The sequence below is a fragment of the Panthera leo genome, chromosome C1 (assembly GCF_018350215.1).
Source record: "Panthera leo isolate Ple1 chromosome C1, P.leo_Ple1_pat1.1, whole genome shotgun sequence".
NCBI classification, from domain to species: domain Eukaryota; kingdom Metazoa; phylum Chordata; class Mammalia; order Carnivora; family Felidae; genus Panthera; species Panthera leo.
In genome coordinates, this window is record NC_056686.1 from 219,825,520 (window position 1) to 219,847,500 (window position 21,981).

General features: G+C 58.4%; 1 protein-coding gene across 6 annotated transcripts in view; it reads right to left on the reverse strand.

Moving 5' to 3' along the window:
- Nucleotides 1-328: 328 nt before the first annotated feature.
- The window catches only part of PASK (PAS domain containing serine/threonine kinase), a 42,518-nt gene continuing 20,865 nt past the window's right edge, over nt 329-21,981 (reverse strand). For 2 of the 6 annotated variants that reach the window (XM_042950817.1, XM_042950818.1), the window contains exons 10-20: nt 20,973-21,129; nt 13,883-15,342; nt 12,854-13,035; nt 12,313-12,480; nt 8,596-8,721; nt 8,346-8,480; nt 5,408-5,607; nt 5,042-5,179; nt 3,264-3,397; nt 1,499-1,645; nt 329-894 (exon numbers count right to left, since the gene is read on the reverse strand). In XM_042950817.1, coding sequence (XP_042806751.1) covers nt 788-894; nt 1,499-1,645; nt 3,264-3,397; nt 5,042-5,179; nt 5,408-5,607; nt 8,346-8,480; nt 8,596-8,721; nt 12,313-12,480; nt 12,854-13,035; nt 13,883-15,342; nt 20,973-21,129 — 2,954 coding nt within the window. In that variant the 3' untranslated portion in view covers nt 329-787. Of the gene's footprint in view, nt 895-1,498; nt 1,646-3,263; nt 3,398-4,131; nt 4,289-5,041; nt 5,180-5,403; nt 5,608-8,345; nt 8,481-8,595; nt 8,722-12,312; nt 12,481-12,853; nt 13,036-13,882; nt 15,343-20,972; nt 21,130-21,981 lie in introns of those variants that run through there. The other 4 variants (XR_006205808.1, XM_042950819.1, XR_006205809.1 and 1 more) reach the window with 4 other exon arrangements.

Below are 21,981 nucleotides of genomic sequence, written 5' to 3' on the forward strand. Positions count from 1 at the left end.
GAGTGGGGCCTGGGCTGGACGCAGGCTGTCTGGGGGAGTGCTGGCAGGGCGTCTGGGTGGACAGCAGGGCCCAGGTGGGCTGCAGTGCTGGGGGGGGGGGGGGGAGGGGAGAAAGAAGTGCTTGAGCATCAGTGCCCACCCGGCCTCCTTAGACTGAGCAAGCTGCAGGGCTCCCGGCTCACCCGGGGGAGGCACCCCCAAACTGACAGAGGCTGAGCCCCTCTCCAGCTGCAGCAAGTGGGTGTGCACAGACATAAAAATAAGGAAAGGAAACGCTTCCCACACTGGCGTTGTGGAAGAATTCAGACAGTCCAAGTCAGGATAACTGTTTACTACAAAATTGCTTTAATTTGGAAAATGTTCAAGAAAATAAGTTAATGAAATAGTCTGGTCAGTTGCTAACCAGTTCTACAAACTCCACACATCCGATGGGCACTTGTCCAGTCAGAGGAGACAAAAACACATGTGTATATACAAAAGCAGAAAGACTAAAAAACTTTACGCCTTTCCGAAGTCCACAAGTGAAAGCCCTTTAACAGTACAAACTCAACCCGGCACTAGAACGCTTTCCCGAGGTCGTGACAAAAGTGAATTCCAAGTCTATTTATAAACCTAAAATCTTACAGCATCACTGGCTTTTGTTCTAGCATTTTTTTAAACTTGCATGTGAGCTTTTAGAACGTGAAGTGGGCCTAGTTCTTGAGAGTTTACTTTCTCTGAATGGAAGAGGCCCGAAAACAATTCAGTCCCCCAGAGTGATACAGAGGAGCAGGGAGCTGGTGTCCGCTCAGCAGGGGCCGCCCCTAGGGCACAAGGCCCCGCATGGCTCTGGGGCTACTTCCCTCACGCACCTGCTCTCCATCTCCAGACTCAGCGCCGACAGACCTCCACTTTCTGAAGAAAGAAGAAGACATTGTATCATTAACACAAGATTCTAAGACACTTGCTTCTCGCTGGGAGAATCCCTAGCCGCAGAGACATCAGGGGCCTTCAGAACCGGCCTGGCACTGCCCGAGTCCCGGCCCCTGCCGAGCTGCTGCGCGGATTCTAAGCCTGGGGCCGCCAGCACCAGCTTGGTCCGCCCACGTTGAGCACTGGTGACCAGACACGCTGGCTGCTGCCCAGCTGTGCGGCCAGAAGCCTTATCTGAAGAGCCAGGGCTCCTGGGTCCTCTCAGAGCATCCCAATCCCACCATCTACAGCCTTACCCTTTCCTTTAGCTGGCTCAGGCCACCACCAGCCCTTTGCCCCCAATCCTTCTGTGGGCGCCTCCTTGTCAGGGGCTCCCCTGGGTGCTCACCCACCTTCTAAGGCCCCGGTGGTGTTCAGGGGCCTCTGGAACAGAATCAAGCTCCACTTTTTCCACAGGTGACAAGCCAGCTACAAGGCCTGACATTTGTGTCCAGGACAGCATGGAAGAGGGAGCGTCCTCCTCAGACCCAGGAAGGCAGCCTGGGGAACCTCCTTGCCTTCCTGGCACACCGACCATGCCTCTCACCTGGCTTGTTCACTCGACACACCTCATCCCAGGTGTAGTCAGCAAGGTTCACAGGCTGTGTCACCCAGGGGTCTGTCACCAGCTTCTCCAAGGTGGTGCGCTGCTCGGGGATAGGCTGCAGCAGCCCAGACAGGAGGTTCATGAGATCTGGGGACAGAGAGACCCACCCCACGCGTGTGGGTGGATCCAAGCCAGGCTCAAGTAGAATATGTCTCAAAACTACAGGTCCTGGGTGTGTCTGCCATGAGCACCTCTGAGCCCCGGAACCTCCATTTCTGACAAGAACCTGGGGTCCCTGGCACACGGGCCCAGCTATGCCCCAGACAGGCTGCAGGAGAAGCTTGTCCCTCTGAAATGGAAGCATGGAGCTCAGGGTCCCGCCTCGCTCACCTAACCAATGTGCGGAGCTTCGTAAACTCGACCCGTTCTTGGGGCTCTGGCTGTGCAGAGCTTTGAACGACACAGGGTTTGTGGGACAAGAGGAGAGGGACGTGGCCAGAGCAAGCCCTGCGTTGTCCCCCCCTCCCCCCAAAGGAAGCACAGGCTCTGGGAAGAGCCCCAGCCTTGGGTCTGGATTTGGGCCCCATTTCCTGTAAGAACATGGGGTCCCCTCAGCCAGGGCTACTCTGAGCCTCACCATCCCAGAGGGTATCCTGAGAACCTGGTGAGTGAGCGTGTGGAATAGGCGTTGTGGGTGGAACAGAATGTGCTGCAAGCGGCGTGGTTCGTGGGAATCCGGGACTTCAGCAAAGCTCTAAAGATCCTCCTCCAGGCTGTTAGGGACTCAGTGTCCCCACGCCTCCCCCCATCCCTGTCCCCCACTGGGACAGTGTTAGGAGGTGGAGCCCTCGGGAGGTGACGGGGGCGGGGGGTGTTATATGACGTCTTTCATCTGAGTGTGCGGCCCTGTGGTAGGGTTAGTGTCCTCGCAAGAAGAGAGACCGAGCGTGGCGTGTGGGTACTCTCTCTCATCAGGAACCGAATCCGCGGGCACCCTGATCTTGGCCTCTCAGCCTCCAGACAGAAATGGATGTCTGTCTGTTGTGTAAGCCCCAATCTGTGGCGTGTTTTCGTGGCAGTGCTGACACTGGCTTCCAACCTAAGCGGAGTTAGGCTGGACTCCAAGCTGGTTCCAAACGGACTCTGTGCACGAGATGTTCATGCTCGTCACCCCGCTACTTGTAAGGATAAACGAGTGCTGTAGAGTCACAGGATGCCAAGCCTGGAAGGGACCCCGGAGCCCACGGGCCAGCAGTGCCCGTGAAACTCTTACCAGCCCCCTCCCTGGGGCTCCTCCACTTGGGGTGCCAAAGGGGCCGACTCCAGGCACAGGAAGTCATTTCCAGGCCACTGAGCCCACTGGTCCTTCCCCCAAACGCACACCACCCCTTTCCCCCCGTGGCCCCGACAGGAGCCGGAGGTGCAACAGAAACCCGCAGGCTTCCCAACAGCTGCTAGGGGGCCAAGTCCCACCATTGCCCCCAAGTGATGAATGTCTGACCCAAGTGCTGACCTTACAGTCACTGGCACAGCCAGGTTCCCAGGCTGCCAGCGTCTGTCTCAGAAGCGGGCCCCCCGGGACCCAAGGGGGATTCTCCTGCACATAACTTTATCATGACGGTTCAGTCATGGTCACATTACCCTTCTGTCCACATCGGCATTAGAGGCACAGAAAGAGCAATGAGGTCACCAGCACGGACAAAGGGGCGCTGTGCCCGAGGCAGGGGACTGAGCCGTCTCCGCGGCACCTGCAGCGCAGGCTCACCTTCTGACACCAGGTATGGCGGGTGGATCACGGCCTCCATGGTCTCCTCCAGCTCGCAGAAAGGGTTCTCCTCAAAGATCAGCGTGTACAGCGTGACCCCCAGTGACCACATCTCCAGCTCCGGCCCCTTGTACCTGCAAGGAGGTGGCGGCCACATTCGGGGCACGCCCGGGCTCAGCCCAGAGCCACAGGCCCGCCCCACAGGACGCCCCCGGCGCGTCCTGCAGCCCTCCTCAACTACGCCCTCAACTCCGGCTCCAGCCACGCGCTGGGGAGGGAGAGAAAAGCAAACCTTCGCGCTCAGGCAGCTGAGAGATGCCCACTGCCAAACGGGAGGGTGTGCGGCATGTGAGGGCGGAGCACCTCCTGATGGGAGGGCTTCCTGGAGGAGGTGCAGAGAAGGCACAGCAGAGTAGAGGCTCTAAGCTGCACGGGAGCAGGAGGAGGGCCAAGGTAACAGCAGCGACCCAGAGGAGGGGGCGGGGGGAGGGGGCGGAACAGGGATAGTGCTTTGTCGCCATGTTTCATCATCGTGAGGACCTAACCTGGCTTCCACTCGTCGGCACCTGTGAGATGCCAACACTCCGCCAGGCATTTTATGTGACCCTGCCCTAAGCCCCACAGCTGGCCCGAGAAGCAGCGCCTTCACGTGACACAGAAGGTGGGGAGCTGCCGCTGAGCTGGCCCCAGAGTCGCGTGGTCACGGGGGTCTGGCCCTCGGGGGCGGTCCGGCCCGGAGAACAGAGACGGAGTCAGTCACACAACGTGGCTGAGAGACACTGGTGAGCGGCAAGAGGGTCCAGGACGTCAGGGGGCAGGAGAGCGAGCTGGGGGGCCCTGGACGCTGACAGGTGCCGGGAGGACAGACCTCAGGCAAGTGCGGGGTGAGAGACTGCACAAGCCAGAGCGAGGAAAGCAGGTTCGACACTTTTTGTTTTGTGTTGTTTTGCAAAGAAAGATTTCGAGAATACTGGAGACTGAAGACAAAAATCCAACAGGGTACCACAGGTGGCAGCGAACGTTTTCTGTAAAGGGCCAAACACAAACATTTCCGGCTTGTGGGCCACCCAGCCTCTGTCACCGGCACTACACTCTGCCACAGCAGCGTGAAAGCTGCCACAGACACTGCATAAGCAATAAAAGTCTATGTATAAAACCCAGTGGCGGGCCGGTTTGGCAGAGAAGGATACAGAAACAATGAGGAAGGAAGCGGAGTCCCTGAGGACGGGATCTAGAATCAGAGCTCAGCAAACCCCTGGTGAGGTGAGATGGGGGAGCACGCAGGAGGGCGCCTGCAGGCCCGAGAGGAGGGCGCAGGCACGGTGCAGGGCCGGGGCTCCTGGAGAAGGCGGGATCGCCCTCGGGCGGGCACTGAGGTGCAGCACCACCCTGCGCTTCCCTGTGGGAGCTTCCCAGCCCGGGTGCAGGGGGTGGGGTGGGGGGCAGACAAACCGCAGAGCGCATGCCGTGATCCCACGGACAGGGCGTGCAGCCCCCCGCTACAACTCTGACGACCCGGTGGCCACCACAGGACGAGACAGCAGCCAAGGGCACGCTTGGGGGCACCGGGTGCTCAAATTACATCTTCAGAGAAACTCCAAGGCCCTCTTAGACTATCCCCCTTCAATCTCCCCTCCCGTCCGGTGGCTCTGAGTGTGCCGGATGACAGGGGAAGGGCTCAGTGAGCAATGGCTGGAGCCCCCTGTGGCCCGCAGGCTCCGGGGCAGGAGCGGGAGGCCTGGCCAGGCCCCAGGCCACTCGGTCCTCTGCACCGGTACCTCCCATTGCTCGATCCCCAACAGTGGTTACTGGAATAGCCGTTATTCCTGTCGTCACAAGAAGTAAACCCAACTGAGGAGAAACCCTCTTCATTCTTGTGCTTATCTTGATCTTTCGTGTTTTCTAAAACTCCGGACCTACACACAAGTTGAGAAAATACCACAACAGATCCTGCAGCCACCGCCCAGCATCCCGTAACCAGCCTTACTTTGCCTGCCTGCCCACGGACCACAAAACGCTCATAATCAGTCGGCGGCCCTGTCACCAAGAGGCGCAAACTGAAACAGTTTCCCACCTAAAGTCCCGCGGGTGGCAGGGCCCCGACGGAAGGCGCGAGGCCGGGCTGCCGCGCAGCACGTACGTACGGGTTTCCCAGGAGCACCTCGGGCGCACAGTACTCGATGGTCCCACAGAACGTGTGAAACAGCCTGCCCTTCTCCAGGTAGGCAGCAGAGCCGAAGTCGATCAGCTTGATGGTAAAGTCCTCCGCGATCACGATGTTCTCGTCCTTGATGTCCCGGTGAATGATGCTCTTGGAGCGCAGGTAGGCCACTGCCGACACCAGCTGCAATCGGGGCCACAGGGACTTTTTAAAAAAGCAAGTCAAGTAAAACATGCATTTAAAATAAGGATTAACTGCAAAGAAAGAAACAGTAACGAAGCTAAGAGCCTATTGTCTGGTTTATCACGCGTGGGTGACAAGAAAGAAGGCTGGATGCTGCAGACGCCGCCCAGCTCAGCGTAGGCAAAGCAGGTCCAGGTGGGGTGCTTGGCGTGGCCGGCCTGTCCCACCGCCGGCAGGAGCACCAGCACCTGATTCTTCTTTAAAATTTCGGAGCACCTGGGCGGCTGGGCGGCTGAGCTGGTTAAGCGTCCGACTTCGGCTCAGGCCATGATCTCACAGCTCGTGAGTTCGAGCCCCACATCGGACTCTGTGCTGACAGCTCATAACCTGGAGCCTGCTTCAGATTCTGTGTGTGTGTGTCTCTCTCTCTGCCCCTCCCCCAGTTGTGCTCTGTTCTCTCTCTCTCTCTCTCTCTCTCTCTCAAAAATAAATGTTAAAAAAAATTAAAAAGCAGGCGCTTGGGTAGCTCAGTCAGTTGAGCGTCTGACTTCGGCTCAGGTCATGATCTCACGGCTCATGAGCTCGAGCCCTGCATCGGGCTCTGTGCTGACAGCTCGGAGCCTGGAGCCTGCTTCTGATTCTGTGTCTCCTTCTCTCTCGGCCCCTCCCCCACTCATGCTCTGTTTCTCAGGCTCTCAAAAATAAAATATAAAAACGTTAAAAAAAAGTTAAAAAAAATAAATGAAAAAAATAAAATTTCATTATTATTATTTGCGATAAGGACACTCAACATAAGATCTACACTAAGCCAATTTCTGAGTCTGCACTACAGTATTATTAGCTATGAAACAGGACTTAGTCATCTTGTGTAGCTGACACTTTGTGCCCCCACCAGACAAACACTGATTCTCAAGTTCTCTCCACGCTGAGAAGCCTTCCCAGCAGACATTCACTCACCCCTCAATACACATCGTGAAAATCTCAGGAGGAAAGACAGACCACAAGCAGAAGCTACAAAGACACACAGTGGGCACCTTACTGAGGGTGGTCTGGGCGTTCAACGGGAGGAGGCCCTGGAGAAAGACGGAGTCTGACACCGTCGGTTCACAGGGAAGGAAAGGACCCTGCCCGGAGTTCACGCAGTGCGCGGGGACAGAGCTGTGAGTGGAGGCCAAGTCTCCAAACTCCTACTTCTGGGCTCTAGCAGCTTCTCAGAGAGCAGCAGCGAGCATCAGCCACACTGTGTGGGGCTCTCACGGAGGCAGATGTAAAGTAAGTCCACTGGAAGTGGGCTTCATTCCAACAAGCCTCATGCAATAGTTCCCGCTCTGAAAGGGTACGGTTGTGACAATATACTGTAGGTCCTCCCTCCCCCTCGCTGCATAGGAGAGCTGGCCGCTGAGTGGGCCCTTGGTGGATTTGGAGCTGAGAAGCAATTCACTGATAACTGGCACTCTACATACATATGCTAATATATAATGGTATTTCTCTATAAAATCATGAATCCATACGCACCTACATATGTAGCACTTACGCATGTAAATTTACAGAAGGGCTATAGATACTTCTTGAAAAATTATAAAGTAGAGGACACTATATTTATCTATGTCAGTTGCCCCAGAATTAACAACTGAGAGACACCAGCTATTAACAAGTGACTCCTGTTGTCATAGGACTGCCTGCCATGAAGATTTCAAAAACAAATCTTTGCTATGCATTAAGGTAGATGGGTATGTAATCTTGCAAAACAGGAAGAGGGAAAAAGGGGACGACGGTCTTTGAGCAGAATCATGATGCCTGAAATTTATAAGTAGGTGCCTGAGAAAGTTAATTTCAGAAATCCAATAGCTTCTGGGATTTTACAGCTCTGGGTACAAAATGTCAATTTATGGAAGCTGTCATTAGAAATTAAGTCCTCACCAGGAAACAATCAGAGAGCAAACCTGGGACTTGTTCACTCCCCTCTGCCCCCGGCCTTCCAGATTATTTCTCCACTCTTTCCAGGGTGCTTGGAACAGTCTAAAATGAAATCACCACCGTCTCCTCAAAACAAGAATTACTGTCTCCTCTCCACCCCCTCCCCAACCTCTCTATCTCCCAGCATGCCTTTCTATTTCGCTGATCAGTCTCCTGTTCCAATAAAAGAATAAACGGACAAGATCAATACATAAACAGATATAAAGAGACCAAAACAAACACTGTAAAATGAGATTGCTAGAATCTCAACCTTTACTGATTACTTTAACTGACTGGACAGCTACTATTGATCGAGCATTTACAGTGTGCGGGACACCGTGCCGCACAGGTGCCTTAGAGGCTCTGAGCTAACCCTCCTAGCCTTCCCACGCCAGCACTATCATGATCCCTGCTGCACAGATTAGCAATGGTTTCCTGCTGGGAGACGAGGATTCAGATCAGAGGCACAGGCCTCAAACCTTAATCCAACAGCTTTGCTGGCCAAGTTTTGCAATTGGCGTGGGTACCGTAGGAATATTTCTGGCTAAGTTTGCAATTGGCACGGGTGCTGTAGGAATATAAATAAGCTTCCATCTCCGAATGGTCCAGGACGGCATCTGGCCTCCAATGTATATCTTATTATGTATCTTACTCCGTCAAATCCAAAATCTAAAGGCTAGACCCCAGCTTGTGAGAGAAGTGCGTGTGAAGCCACATCTGCGCGGCCTCAGAGCCCCGTGCCCAAGCCCGTCACCTCCCCAGCACGGCGCCAGCCTGCTCACCTGTCGGAAGATGTAGCTCGCCAGGGGCTCGTCCAGGCCGGGGTGGCGGTCGATGAACGCAAAGAGGTCCAGGCCGGAGCCGTGCTTCTCCATCACCAGCTGAAAGAACTCTTGGTTTTCAAATACGTCCACCACCTGCAAAAAGACAAAGTCAGGTCTGGGCCTGCCGAGACACCTTCCAGACCACGTATTTAAGAGCTTCTCACACAAGCAACGTCGGGACACCGCTAAGTGAGAAGCAGCACTCCACCTTGATGATGTTGGCGTGCTCCACCCTGGACAGAATCGCAATCTCCAAAGTAACTTTTCCAAGTTTGGGATCCTCAATCCAACAATCCTCCAACACCTTCTCCTTCTTAATAAACTTCACCACCACCTGCGAGGAAGACAGAGGGGAGAAGCGACCGCCAGCGTGCCTCCGCGTCCCCTCAAGCCTGGTGCCCACTGCTGCATCGCAGTGCAGGGGAGGGTAACCTCCACGCGTACCTCCCCTGAATCCAGGGACGGGAGAGAGGAACCTAGTAGTGACCCCCGCCCGGCACGAGGAACACACAGGCACACCAGCAGCTGGCCAGCAGGTCTGAGGACACCTGCCCACTTAAGGTGGATGCGAGGGCATGATGGAGGGGCCCGGGAGCTGAGGAGCCACAGCCTGGGCCACAGACCTTGCAGCAGGTGCCCCTCAGAAGCCGCAGCACCCCCAATTCTCAAGTGAGGACAGGTGCCCCGACCCAGGAGACGAACGAGGAGGCCTGAGGACTGGGAACACGAAGGCCACCACTCACATCAGCTGGAGCCCAGTGGAGTCCAGCAAGCCTGACGGACACAGGCCAACACAAGAGAAACAGCATCACTGCCCAGGACGATGGCAAAGGTCACGGGGAGGAGACGAGCACCGTGCCGGTGAGGGCCGGGCGCGTGGCCGAGGGGCCAAGCGGGGAGCAGAGACAGCCGGCGGGAGACCCCACAAGATGGCCCCCGAGCCCCACCTCACCGGCTCATCGGCTGCGGGGGGCACGGCCAACACACAGAGTGCCCAGTGCACCGGCTGAGGAGGGAAGCAGGTAGGGAGGCTCCCCGAGAAGGGACAGCTGAGGGGACCCGCCGGAGGGGCAGCGAGCGGGAGGGGAGCACGCAGAGGCAGGAGGGACAGCAAGGAGCACGTGCAGCACCCGGTCAGCCCTCACGTGACCTCGAGGAAAAGGTGATGGGTTAGTGCTGGCCATCAGTGGTGACAAGTGGTCAGATCCTAAGGATCCCGTGGAGAGAGGGCCCTGTGATTCAATAGGCTGGAGGAGACACGTGAGGGAAGGCAAGAAAATGAGGGAAGCAAGGCTGAAGCCCTGCGCACCCAGGGGCGCGGCCAGCGGGGGTGGGGGGGGCACGCAGAGGCTGTGGCCGTCCCACCGCAGGGTTCGAGCAGACCACCAGGAAGTCTGCTGCCATGGGCTGCAACACACACGTGAGAGGGGCTTCAGGGGAAAGTACAGAGCGAAAAAGAAGGAAAAGAAAGAATTAACAGAACAAAGGAATACATTCTCTTAAGGTAAAGAAAGCTTTAAACATTCAGATCAAAGTCTCACCAAGCATCAAGCAAGAATAAACAACACACATGCACGCGTGCACACACACACACACACACGCAGGAATACATCCTGGTGAAATGTATGAAGTCCAAAGATTAAAAGAAAAAATTCCGGGGGCGCCTGGGTAGCTCCGTTAAGCATCTGACTCTTGGTTTCAGCTCAGGTCATGATCTAAGTTCAAGCCCCGCATCGGGTTCTGTGCTGTCGGGCTCTGTGTTGACAGGCTCCAGCACGGAGCCTGCTTGGGATTCTCTCTCCCTCTCCCTCTGTCCCTCTCCTGCTCGCTCACGTGCTCTTTCTCTCTCTCTCAAAATAAGTAAACTTTAAAGAGAATTTTTAAGTAAATTAAAAAAATCAGAAAGGAAAAACATCAGATGGCTCTTCAAATAAATGCTAGATGACAGCAGATGTGGGCTCACACGTTCGGAGAGGGATAGGGAGGGCGCATCGCCCCTGAAATGGAAGGGAAACAAATCAGAAAACATGTAAGAACTCAAAGTGTCCTTCCTAGGAAATTAGTAACGCACATTCCAGCAAAAGAAAACTAGACACAAGAAAGAGAAGAGACTGGATATAGAAGTGACACCAATTTAAGAAAAGGAGGACAGGATTTGCACATGGAAAACCACGGCACGCGGCTGAAAGAAACATGCTGGTCTGAACACGCGGAGAGACACCGCGGGTCCTGGGTCACAAGAGCCACTGTGTCGGGATGGCAGTCCTCCCATCCTGTCCCGCGGACTGAGACTGCAGAGCAGCGCTTGGCCCTCAAACGGGCACCTCACCCGTGCAGGGCTGTTTTCTGATTGGCTGCTTTCCTTCATCGTTTGCTGGCCTAGTAATATTTAGGCTGACATCTGTGTTCTGGAAGGTGAAACTACTCATGTGTTTCTTTTCAAACCAAGAGAAGGACTCTCGGCAGCTTCTTTCCTCTTCCTTTAGGCAGAGCGGTCCAAAGAAAGCCCTGTGGTCTGTCGGGTCACTGACCCAACCAAGAGCGAGACCCGCCTCACGAGGACTAGAGAATGAAGCCCCTGCAAACACAGGTGGCAAGAGCGGCCCGCGCCACCACCAACCGCTCTGCAGGGGCCTTGTCACTCAGCAATGGCTCCACGAGACACCTCCAATCCGATAAGCTAGAAATACAGCACAATTAACTCCCAGAAGGTACAAGAAGACAAGTTCAAAGAAAACAAAACAAATATCTGGTTAACAAAACAGACACTTCTTTGGCAAGTCTCGCAAAGACGAGAGAGGGCAAACACAAGAACTAGGATGGCCGAGAGAGCAGACGCAGCTGCACGTCACCTGCACACGGATTTGCACACGGAAAACCACAGCATGCGGCTGAAAGAAACGTGCAGGTCTGAACAGGCGGGCAGACACCCCGCTGACACGAAAGCGCTAACTCCACAGGCCTCGCGTCACGCTGATGTCAGAAGAGAGAGAAAACTCATGGATGAAATATAAATGAAAAAGAATCCCAAGTAGCAATATCAGCAAGCCGAATTCAGCAACGCGCTAAGAGAATATTGTAACAGAACCAAGGGCTGATTCTGGAAAACACAAGCTGATCGGTGTTACTGAACAGAGAAACCAAGGGTGTGATCATGTCAACCACTCACTACCAGACAGAACTCAGCACTCATTCTTCAAGCCAAGTCTCAGCGAGCTGCAAACCAATGAAACACCCTCCCCAGAAGGATCCATCGAGAAGGGAACGGAGTGGCCGCGATGGCAGGGACGCAGCAAGCGGCAGCCTGCTCCTGAGCCGCTCACCTGGAGCTCTGGGGGACCCACGAAAACACGTCAGGACCGCAAGGGTCTCGCACAGACACACAATGTGTCAACCCCAACATGTGCTGGTAACAGCCAACAGGTCAAAGGACCCCCTGAGTACACGGTCTCCCAGAAACCAGTAGGTGGCACGGGGACACCTGGGCAGTGTCACGGTGTTCACAGGGACTGGCAGGACGGTCACCATGTCGATTCCCTCAAATCACAAAACGCTGGGCAGCTACACCCGCAGTCTCAACAGGATGTGGGAGGAGGGGCAGCGAGGCCTCGGCTCAGGTGGACGAGGAATAAGTAAGAATGGCCACGCCCACTGAGACCACAGAAGGAAGCCTGGCGTGTCCCAACCTGAAAATCAATAGATATCAGCCCCCGAGGGAGAGGCACGCGCGAAGCCCACATGGCCCCGAAGCGGCGGGCAGGATGGCCAAGGGGGGGAACGTGTGCGCTGCCTTGGGTGCCCTCCGGGCCAGCCGGTGTGCTCAGTGCTTTCCACGGAGGACGCCTCCTGCCCCGTGCCACAGCACTGAGGCCACGGACGCACCGGAGCGGCCCCGTTGCTGCGCACGGCCCAGGAGCCACAGTACCTCCTTATTCTCCTCTCTGTCCACCGCGGTCCACACGAAGCCGAAGGCCCCGCTGCCCAGTGGGCTTAGCGTGCTGTACTTGCGGGAGTACGCGCCCTCGCAGGCGGCCAGCCCCTCCACCTCCAGAGCCGTCGGAGGCTCCTCAAACCAGGGCTTGCTCCTGAGCATCTGTGAACGAAACGGGACGCCCGAGGGGCCACGTGTGACCAGCAGCAGGCAGGCTCGCGTCATCCGGTCCCCTGTCCCCCCTCCTCCCGTGTCCTGGGGCTACCTGGCCTGAGGAGTGCTCTCCCGGTTGGCCCAGATGGGCACACACCCCCGAGCGTGTTTACGCCCCGCCCCGCACACGGGGCAAACTCAGGTCTAAGATTCCACGTCTGGCTTCCGACTTACCCACGAACTTAGAAGACAGGCCCAAAAAGGCACACCCGGACCTCCCTCCCGTCGCAGAGGAAGCGGAGAGAAAGAGAGAAAAGCCGGGCGGCACCGGTTCCCACACCACGCGGCGGGTGCAAGGTGGGAGCTGACCGCAGACACCCACCTCCCCTGCGCTGGGCCCAGAAAGCTCGCACATGGAGTGGCTGGAGCTGGGCAGGCTGGCCAGGAGCAGGCGGGTCCGCGCGGCCGAGTCCCGGTGGCTGCGTAGCAGGTCTTTCACGAGCCAGCAGCAGAACAGGGTCGCGGAGCCCTGGAGCTCCACCCGCTTCACCTCAAACTGCACACCTGGAGGGGAGGGACGGTCACCACGACAGCTCCACCGTGCACCGGGCGGGGCGGGCAGGGGCACCCACACTCGGACGAGGGGGGAAGCCCGGAGACAGCTGCCAGGAACGTGAGCGGCCTCAGTGGAACGCGTACGTGCCTATGGCGCTTCCTGCGACCACACGTGCGCGTACGTACAAAGCCCACGTGGTTTGGATACACGTCTGCGCGTTTTTACACGGCCTCCAAGGTACGCGCCAAAACAAACGGGGTCATCTTGGGGGAGGCATTTACAGGTGGCTTTATTATCTTTTTGTTTGTGTTTTCTAGTACATCTACGGATAACACATATTACTTGTAGAACCTTTTTAAGGTTAGGGAAAAAGCCTTAGCGATCGACACTGTGAAGTCAGCAGCAAGGAAACGACTGGTGAAAATGATGTGGATCTGCTAAGAAATCAGGAGATAATCTGCTAAGAAATCACGAACATAATCGACTCCCAGGGGCAAGTGAAGGGGCCCGACAAGAACACTGCCTCCTAGCGCACAGCGCGTCAGGCGCCAGAGCCCCAGCAGCACACGCGGGGCCACAGAGCACCTCGCTGCCCAGGGTGACCGTGGAGGTCGGGGCCGGCAGAACCCGTCCCCTGGTGCACGGAGCAGCTCCCAGGAAGGGACCGCAGGCTCCACCCTTCCCTAGCACGTGCACTCGTCACCCTACTTTTCAAGGGATAAGCTCTCACTGCAGATCCTTTAGTGCATCGTTTCTGCCCCAACTATTCAGGGGGCGCAGCCACATCAGACACCGGGACGGGGGAGTCCCTGCACCGGCCATGCCGTGCTCCCACAGCAGCCGCCCGCCACATACTCAGCCACGAGCCGTCTCGGTGGTAACAGCTGCCGGAATAGGTGCCCTCCTGGATCTCATGCTGCAGAGGGGCCCCGGGCATCGCCGGGCTGTCCCCTTTCACAGGCGTGGAGGTGACCTGGAAGCTCAGCCTGGGCTCCTCCAACGGGCACACCTCCACGGAGCCAGCTCCCGGCGTGGGAAGGACGCAGGTGGGGTTCTCTCTGCCACTCGCTTTGTACGGTCCTGAGGACACCAGACGGGTCTCAGAGGGCTCGGCCGGGCCGCGCCCCAGACAGCTCTCGCGAGGCTGCTGAACTTCACCAAGACGCAAGCAGGTGCCCGTCAGGAGCAACAGCTCTCTGTCGTCCAGAACTTGTGACCCGGGCCCGTGCGGACCACTCAGGTCTGCGTCAGAGCCCGCCAGCGAAGGAGAGGCCATCTCCACAAGCTCCGACGCGGTACAGGAACGGTTCGAGGACGTTCGGTCTGTCCGTTCACCGAAAAAGAGTTCCTTGAGATTCCAGGAAAATGAATTTCCATCGGCCTCCCGGGCCTGCACCGCATCCAGGACCCCGGGGAGGTCTGTGGCCAGTGCGTAGTAAGCCGCGGAGCTGCCCACACGGCTGCGCGGGCCTCCACCTCCCGGGTCACACAGCGACACAGGGGCAGAGAAGAGGGGGTGCTCTGTGTGAGAGACGCCCGGTGGCCCCACGACGCTCCACTTAGACAGCTGCTCCTTAATTAGGCAAGTCTGCAGCTCATCTCGGTCACTCTCCCCTGCCCGCGGCTCATCTAGCACGGGCTTCCAGAATGAGGGTGGCGCTGCCCTGGGGGGGCTTCCGGGCTGCGTGTTCTGCTCACCCCCATACCTGGGGTAGCACGGCAGGAGGTGCTGTCCCGCCGGCTGGCCTGCAGCATGGGGCACGGGCATGACAGAATCAGCCCGATGGTTTGAACCACCGGCACTGCTCACACCTGCCCCCTCCAGCTGTGCCTCCTGGTGCGGGCCACACACCCCCGGGTTTCTGCTCCCACCCTCTGCTGGAGCCGGGCCTTCAGAGTCTTCACGTGAAGCAAACGTCCACGTGTCCCCGGGGCCAGACCCACTTTTTCCCTCAAGGTCCCGTATGAGGCTCTCTGGGGTTGCACGCTCCTCCTTCTCCAAGACAGTGTCCTGCTGGGCCTCGGGTAAGGACCACTGGCTACGCGCTGGCGGGCATCCTTCTGGGAGGTTCTGCTGGTCCTGGGACAATGAGTATTCCTGGATTGTCGGGCTTCTTTCCAGGGTGTTCTGCTGGTCCTTGGACAATGACTTTTCTCTGAGGGCTGCCAGGCTTCCTTCTGGAGTGTTCTGCTGCTGGCCCTCAGGAAATAACCACTCACTGAAGGCTGGTGAGCTTCCTTCTGGGATGTTCTGCTGGTCCTTGGGCAATGACCGTTCCTGGGCTGGCAGGCTTCCTTCTGGGATGTTGTCCCCTCTGAGGATTGTAACACGGATGATGTAATTACTTAAGAGCCACAGAAGAACCAAAAGTCAAGAGCACACGGATCCTCCTCTATTAAAGACAAGTATAAAGCAGTCACCGCCATAAGCTATGAGCAGCTCATGCATTCTCTAGATAAATCCTCGTTTAACAATGATTTAGCAAAGACAGCCCTGAATACCCAGGACCCTACGTTCAGGGCTCCGGTCAGCATCGTCGCTTCGCGGGGAGGGAGCCTCCCTGTAGCCGTGCGGCCCTGTACGATGTTGACCTGTGATCGGCTATGAATGCTATCAGATGTCACAGCCAAAGACAGACAGCTCTGAGAGGCTGGCACAAGGAGGGGCCGTGAGAGCAGGGCCTCACAGGGGTGGGAAGAGCTGGGACACAAGCCCAGGAACTTCGCATGGAGGCCACCCAGGGAGGGGCCGCCTCCAGGCAGGGGGGCGATCACAGAGCCAAAGGCCCCAGGTGAGGAACCCCGCCCCCACAGCTGGCCCGGCCACTGTGGCCCCACGTGACCGATGACGCTGAGCTCCTGCCCGGGGCCAGCCGAAGCCTGACGCCAGCACCGAGATGCACGGAAGGTGGCCGTGGCCGGCCTCGCCGGGGCGTGTGCGCCGGTGATCTGGCGAGCGTCGCCACAGAGGTTTGTAAAGAGGCACAGGTTAGGAAGGAACCGACACAAAAGGGCAGGTCCCACAGAGGAGGGAACCGTGAGTGGGGTTCTGGGAACAGCAGCAGTTTTCTGGGGAAAATGAGGGCACGGACAAGGGTGTGCAGAGGCCAGGCAAAAATCATCTGCGTCTCTGGCTATATCTCTCTATCTCTGTCCATTCACCCGGGTCAAGAGACCAGCCTGGAGCTGGCCCCCAGGAACCGGCACGTCCTCTGCAAGGTCCAAAAAGGAGGCAGAAGGTCTCAATCCCCTTTCTAAGCAGTGCGGGTACCCTCGGAGGGCACGAGGGTCAGGCCCCAGGGCAGGGTAGGGCACCCTCCCATGTGGGCACGCGGGGCGAGGCCAGGGCCAGCACTGTACCCGCGTCCCACCACCACAGCTCCCGGCAGCCAGGTTTCATAGTGTCACTGCATTCCAGCCAGGGTAAACTGAGGAAGTGATAAGGAGGCTTCTGGGAGAGCCTTTAAGTACAGAGAGGCTCCCGTCCCCCTCCCACCTCCCCTCCTCCCCGCTGCCCCAGCTGGCACTCGGCAGGGCCCGCACCAGTGCCCCCGGGCGGTTCACGCAGGGTCACAGGCTGGTCTCCCACACAACAATCCACTGGGTTGTGTTAGCAACTGCCTCCGGGGCTCCTGGGACAGCTGGGAGAATGAGGAGCGGGCACGACCCTTGGTCCCCAGGCACCGAACACTCCCAAAGTCACGCTGCACCTGCCTTCCCAGTTCCCAGTCTCACCGTGTTTGCTGATTTAGCCCAGTTTCTGCTACAAAGTATTTCTTGGGGATGATCCTTCAAGTCTTTTGCAATGTTTATGTACGGAGGGAGTGATGAGTGACTGAGGGAGCGATGAAGGAGTGAATGACAGAGTGAATGAAGGAGGGAGCAAGGGAAGGAGTACGGGAGGGGGGGAAGGAGGGAGGGAGAGAGGAAGGAAGGAAGGAGTGAAAGGAAGGAAGGAAGGAGGGAATGAAGGAGGGAAGGAGTGAAGGAAGGAGGGAAGGAGTGAAGGAAGGAGGGAAGGAAGAAAGGAGGGAGGGAGGGAAGGAAGGGAGGAAGGAGGGAAGGAGGGAGGGAAGGAGGGAGGGAAGGAGAGAGGGGGGAAGGAGGGAGGGAGGGAGGGAAGGAAGGAGGGAAGAAATGAGGGAGGGAGAGAAAAAGGAGGGAAGGAAGGAAGGAAGGAAGGAGGGAGGGAGGAAGGAGGGAGGGAGAGAGGAAGGAAGGAGTGAAAGGAAGGAAGGAAGGAGGGAATGAAGGAGGGAAGGAGTGAAGGAAGGAGGGAAGGAAGGAAGAAAGGAGGGAGGGAGGGAAGGAAGGGAGGAAGGAGGGAGGGAAGGAGGGAAGGAGGGAGTAAAGGAGGGAGGGAGGGAAGGAGAGAGGGGGGAAGGAGGGAGGGAGGGAGGGAAGGAAGGAGGGAAGAAATGAGGGAGGGAGAGAAAAAGGAGGGAAGGAAGGAGGGAGGGAGGAAGGAGGGAGGGAGGGAGGGAGGAAGGAATGAGTGAAGAAAGGAAGGAAGGAGGAAAGGAAGGAAGGAGGGAGGGAGGAAGGAGGGAGGGAAGAAGGAGGGAGGGAAGGAAGGAGAGAAGGAAGGAGGGAGGGAGGAAGGAGGGAGGGAGGAAGGAGGGAGGGAGGGAGAAAGGAGGGAGGAAGGAAGGGAGGAAGGAAGGAGGGAGGGAAGGATGGAAGGAGGGAGAGAGGAAGAAGGGAAGGAGGAAGGAAGGAAGGAAGGAAGGAAGGAGGGAAGGAGGGAAGGAAGGAGGGAGTGAGGGAGGGAGGGAGGAAGGAGGGAGGAAGGGAGGAAGGAAGGAGTGAAGAAAGGAGGGAAGGAGTGAAGGAAGGAGGGAGGGAAGGAGGGAGGGAGGAAAAAGGGAGGGAGGAAGGAAGGAAGGAGAGAAGGAGGGAAGGAAGGAGGGAGTGAGGGAGGGAGGGAGGGAGGAAGGAAGGAGGGATGGAGGGAGGGAGGAAGGAGGGAGGAAGAGAGGAAGTAAGGAGTGAAGAAAGGAAGGAAGGAGTGAAGGAAGGAGGGAAGGAAGGAAGAAAGGAAGGAGGGAGGAAAGGAAGGAGGGAGGAGGAAGGAAGGAAGGAGTGAAGAAAGGAAGGAAGGAGGGAAGGAAGGAGGGAGGGCAGAAGGAGGGTAGGAGGGAGGGAGGGAGGGAGGGAAGGAGGGAAGGAAGGAGGGAGGAAGGAAGGAGGGAAGGTGGGAAGGAGGGAGGGAAGGAGGGAAGGAGGGAAGGAGGGAGGGAAGGAGGGAGGGAAGGAGGGAGGGAAGGAGGGAGGGAAGGAGGGAGGGAAGGAGGGAGTGAGGAAGGAAGGAGGGAGGAAGGAAGGAGGGAAGGTGGGAAGGAGGGAGGGAAGGCGGGAAGGAGGGAGGGAAGGAGGGAGGGAGGGAGGAAGGACGGAAGGAGGGATGAAAGGAAGGAGGGAGGGAGGAAGGAAGGAAGGAAGGAAGGAAGGAAGGAGGGAGGGAAGGAGGAAGGAAGGAAGGGAGGGAGGGAGGGAGGGAGGAAGGAAGGAAGGAGGGAGGGAAGGAGGGAGTAAAGGAGGGAGGGAAGGAGAGAAGGAGGGAGGGAAGGAGAGGGGGGAAAGAGGGAGGGAGGGAGGGAGGGAAGGAGGGAGGGAAGGAGGGAAGGAGGGAGGGAAGGAGGGAGGGAAGGAGGGAAGGAGGGAGGGAAGGAGGGAGGGAAGGAGAGAAGGAGGGAGGGAAGGAGAGAGGGGGGAAGGAGGGAGGGAGGGAGGGAAGGAAGGAGGGAAGAAAGGAGGGAGGGAGAGAAGAAGGAGGGAAGGAAGGAGGGAGGGAGGGAGGAAGGAGGGAGGGAGGGAGGGAGGAAGGAACGAGTGAAGAAAGGAAGGAAGGAGTAAAGGAAGGAGGGAAGGAAGGAAGGAGGGAGGGAGGAAGGAGGGAGGGAAGAAGGAGGGAGGGAAGGAAGGAAGAAGGAAGGAAGAAGGGAGGGAGGAGGGAGGGAGGGAGGGAGGAGGGAAGGAGGGAGAAAGAGGGAGGAAGGAAGGGAGGAAGGAAGGAGGGAAGGAGGGAGAGAGGAAGAAGGGAGGGAGGAGGGAAGGAAGGAAGGAAGGAAGGAAGGAAGGAAGGAAGGGAGGAAGGAAGGAGGGAAGGAGGGAGAGAGGAAGAAGGGAGGGAGGAGGGAAGGAAGGAAGGAAGGAAGGAAGGAGAGGAGGGAAGAAAGGAGGGAGTGAGGGAGGGAGGGAGGAAGGAGGGAGGAAGGGAGGAAGTAAGGAGTGAAGAAAGGAAGGAAGGAGGGAAGGAAGGAAGGAGGAGGAAGGAAGGAAGGAGTGAAGAAAGGAAGGAAGGAGGGAAGGAAGGAAGGAGGGCAGAAGGAGGGTAGGAGGGAGGGAGGGAGGGAGGGAAGGAGGGAGGGAAGGAGGGAGGGAGGGAGGAGGGAGGAAGGGAGGAAGTAAGGAGTGAAGAAAGGAAGGAAGGAGTGAAGGAAGGAGAGAAGGAAGGAAGGAAGGAAGGAAGGAAGGAAGGAAGGAGGAAGGAAGGAAGGAGTGAAGAAAGGAAGGAAGGAGGGAAGGAAGGAGGGTGGGCAGAAGGAGGGTAGGAGGGAGGGAGGGAGGGAGGGAAGGAAGGAGGGAGTGAGGGAGGGAGGGAGGAATGAAGGAGGGAGGGAGGGAGGGAAGGAGGGAAGGAAGGAGGGAGGAAGGAAGGAGGGAAGGCGGGAAGGAGGGAGGGAAGGAGGGAGGGAGGAAGGAAGGAGGGAGGGAAGGAGGGAGGGAGGGAGGAAGGAAGGAAGGAAGGAAGGAAGGAAGGAGGGAGGGAAGGAGGAAGGGAGGGAGGGAGGGAGGGAGGAAGGAAGGAGGGAGGGAAGGAGGGAAGGAGGGAAGGAAGGAAGGAAGGAAGCAAGCAAGCAAGCCAGGGGCAGTGACAAGGACAAGCACACCTACAGGGCCTCTAGGAGGGAAGTCGATCTAGCACTACAACTTGAGCTCAGCACATCCAACCCGAGAGAAGCGTCGGAAGCGGCTCATCTGGCGGGACTTGCTTGTCGCACAACCTCGTCCCAGAAAACGGAGCGTGCGGGGCCCAGACGGGAGCTTGGGGCAGAGCAGATGAGAGCCACCGCCAGGGTCCCCCACCCCGGGACTCGCAGGCCAGGAGCCCAGCGGCTTGTAGCAGCGACCACCCCTGGGGCCAGGGGGTCACGCCTCAGGCGGCCCCGCCGGGGGAGGGTCCCCCCGTCCACAGATGGGCACGTGGCACAGAGACCATCCAAAGCGGACCCGAGTGAAGTAGCGGCAGGCCAGGGAATCCAAGCCAACGGCAGGAAAGCAGCGAGACCGCAGAGCTCCACGGGAGGTGACGCGTGGAAAGGGCTCGGACGCACACGTCTCACACACACACGTCCAGGACAACACGCACGGGGTGACCCGGTCTGTGCCACAGGGGCAAGAGAGGCTGCCCACGAGCACCCGCGGACGCGGAGGACACGCCAGGAAGGTGCCCCGCTCCGAGGACGGGGACGTGGCGGGGCAGCCCCAACGGCTGGCGGCGGCTCCCGCGGGGAGAAAACTAGTTGAGAAACTCCAAAACGCTGTGTACCGTGGGACCACGATAACTAAGCAGGGATGACCGGTGAGTTTCTCTCTCTGCCTTTCTACATTTTCCACGTGTTCTAACGTGGACTTGACCACTCTACATACGGTATTTCGTTATTTAAAAGAGAGCAGACGCAGATGGTTTTTTAAATGAGAAAATCCTGCTATGTTAACTCCCTGGAACCCCACCCACACAACGGCCGGGTCTCAAGGCCACCACCGGGGACCACGCTGGGGACCACGCCCAAAGGCGGACTCCGGTGCTCGAGCCAGCACTCGGTGGCCAGGAGCTAGCGCCACCGCTGCTGCGGGCACCTGTCTCCCCGCAGCACGGTCGCAGCACGCTCCTCGACCGCGCCCGCCTACCGCCGCCCCACCCCACCTCCAGGGGACTCACCGCGGAACAGGTGGAGGCGGGAGGGCAGGAGGGAGGTGGCCTCCGGGGTCTGCCTGGCCCCCCGTCCCTGCGAAGGCTTCTCGGCTTCCCGCTACCTCTAGGGTCTCGCCTCGTGGCAGCTCGTGGTCTCCGACAAGCGAGCCGTTAACCCTGGAACCTGGCAGCAACAGAACAGACCGTTTCCCACCTGCTGACCGAGTCTCCCCCCCACGGGACTCGTGAGCAGGGGGGGCCCCGACCGGATCTCGGAAGCCGTGGCGAGCCTACGTCCGCAGCGTGTCCCGGACCACCCCCTCGCCACTCCGCAGGTGCCCCGTCGGGGCCAGCGGCCCCCACTCTCCCTGCTGCGGTGTCCCAGGCCCTGCCCTCAGCCGGCAGGATCCCACTACCACCCCGGGGCTGCAGCGCGCCCCTCCATCTGCCGAGAGCCCCCCGAGGGCTCTGCTCTGACTCCAGGTAAAAGCCCAAATCCGTGCTGTGACCCCCCACGGCCCTGCGGCCCGCCTCCCGACGCTCTGCCCAGGGCCTCTGGCCCCCGTCCCTGGAACGCCACTCCTGTCGCCTTCGGTGCTTCACCAAAAGCCACCATCCCAAGGGTCCCTCCCAGGCTCACGGACCCTGAGACTGTACGTCCTCCCCCTGCCTCGCTCTTCCTCCTGAGGGCTGGTCACCTACGCGTCAAGCCTATACTTGTGTGTCACAGCCTCCCCACCAGCTCCCCGGCCCGGCGCCTGTCCACCCACATAGGGCCGAGCACACAGCAGGGGGGGTGGGCGCAGGCGGGCTGTCCCTGTAAATGGCAGTCTGGATCGGGGCTGTGGGGAAGAAGCCCGGCCCCCGGCGGTGGAAGTGGACGGGCCGGCACCATCTTTCCAGTGGACATTCGGACAACAGCCGGCAAAAGCGAGCATCCCCACGTGCCCAGAAATGCCACTTCCGAGAGTTCATCCCGAGGAGGCACAGGGAGAGGGGCAGAAGCGACCCCCGCCCCCTGACCTTCCACAAAGAA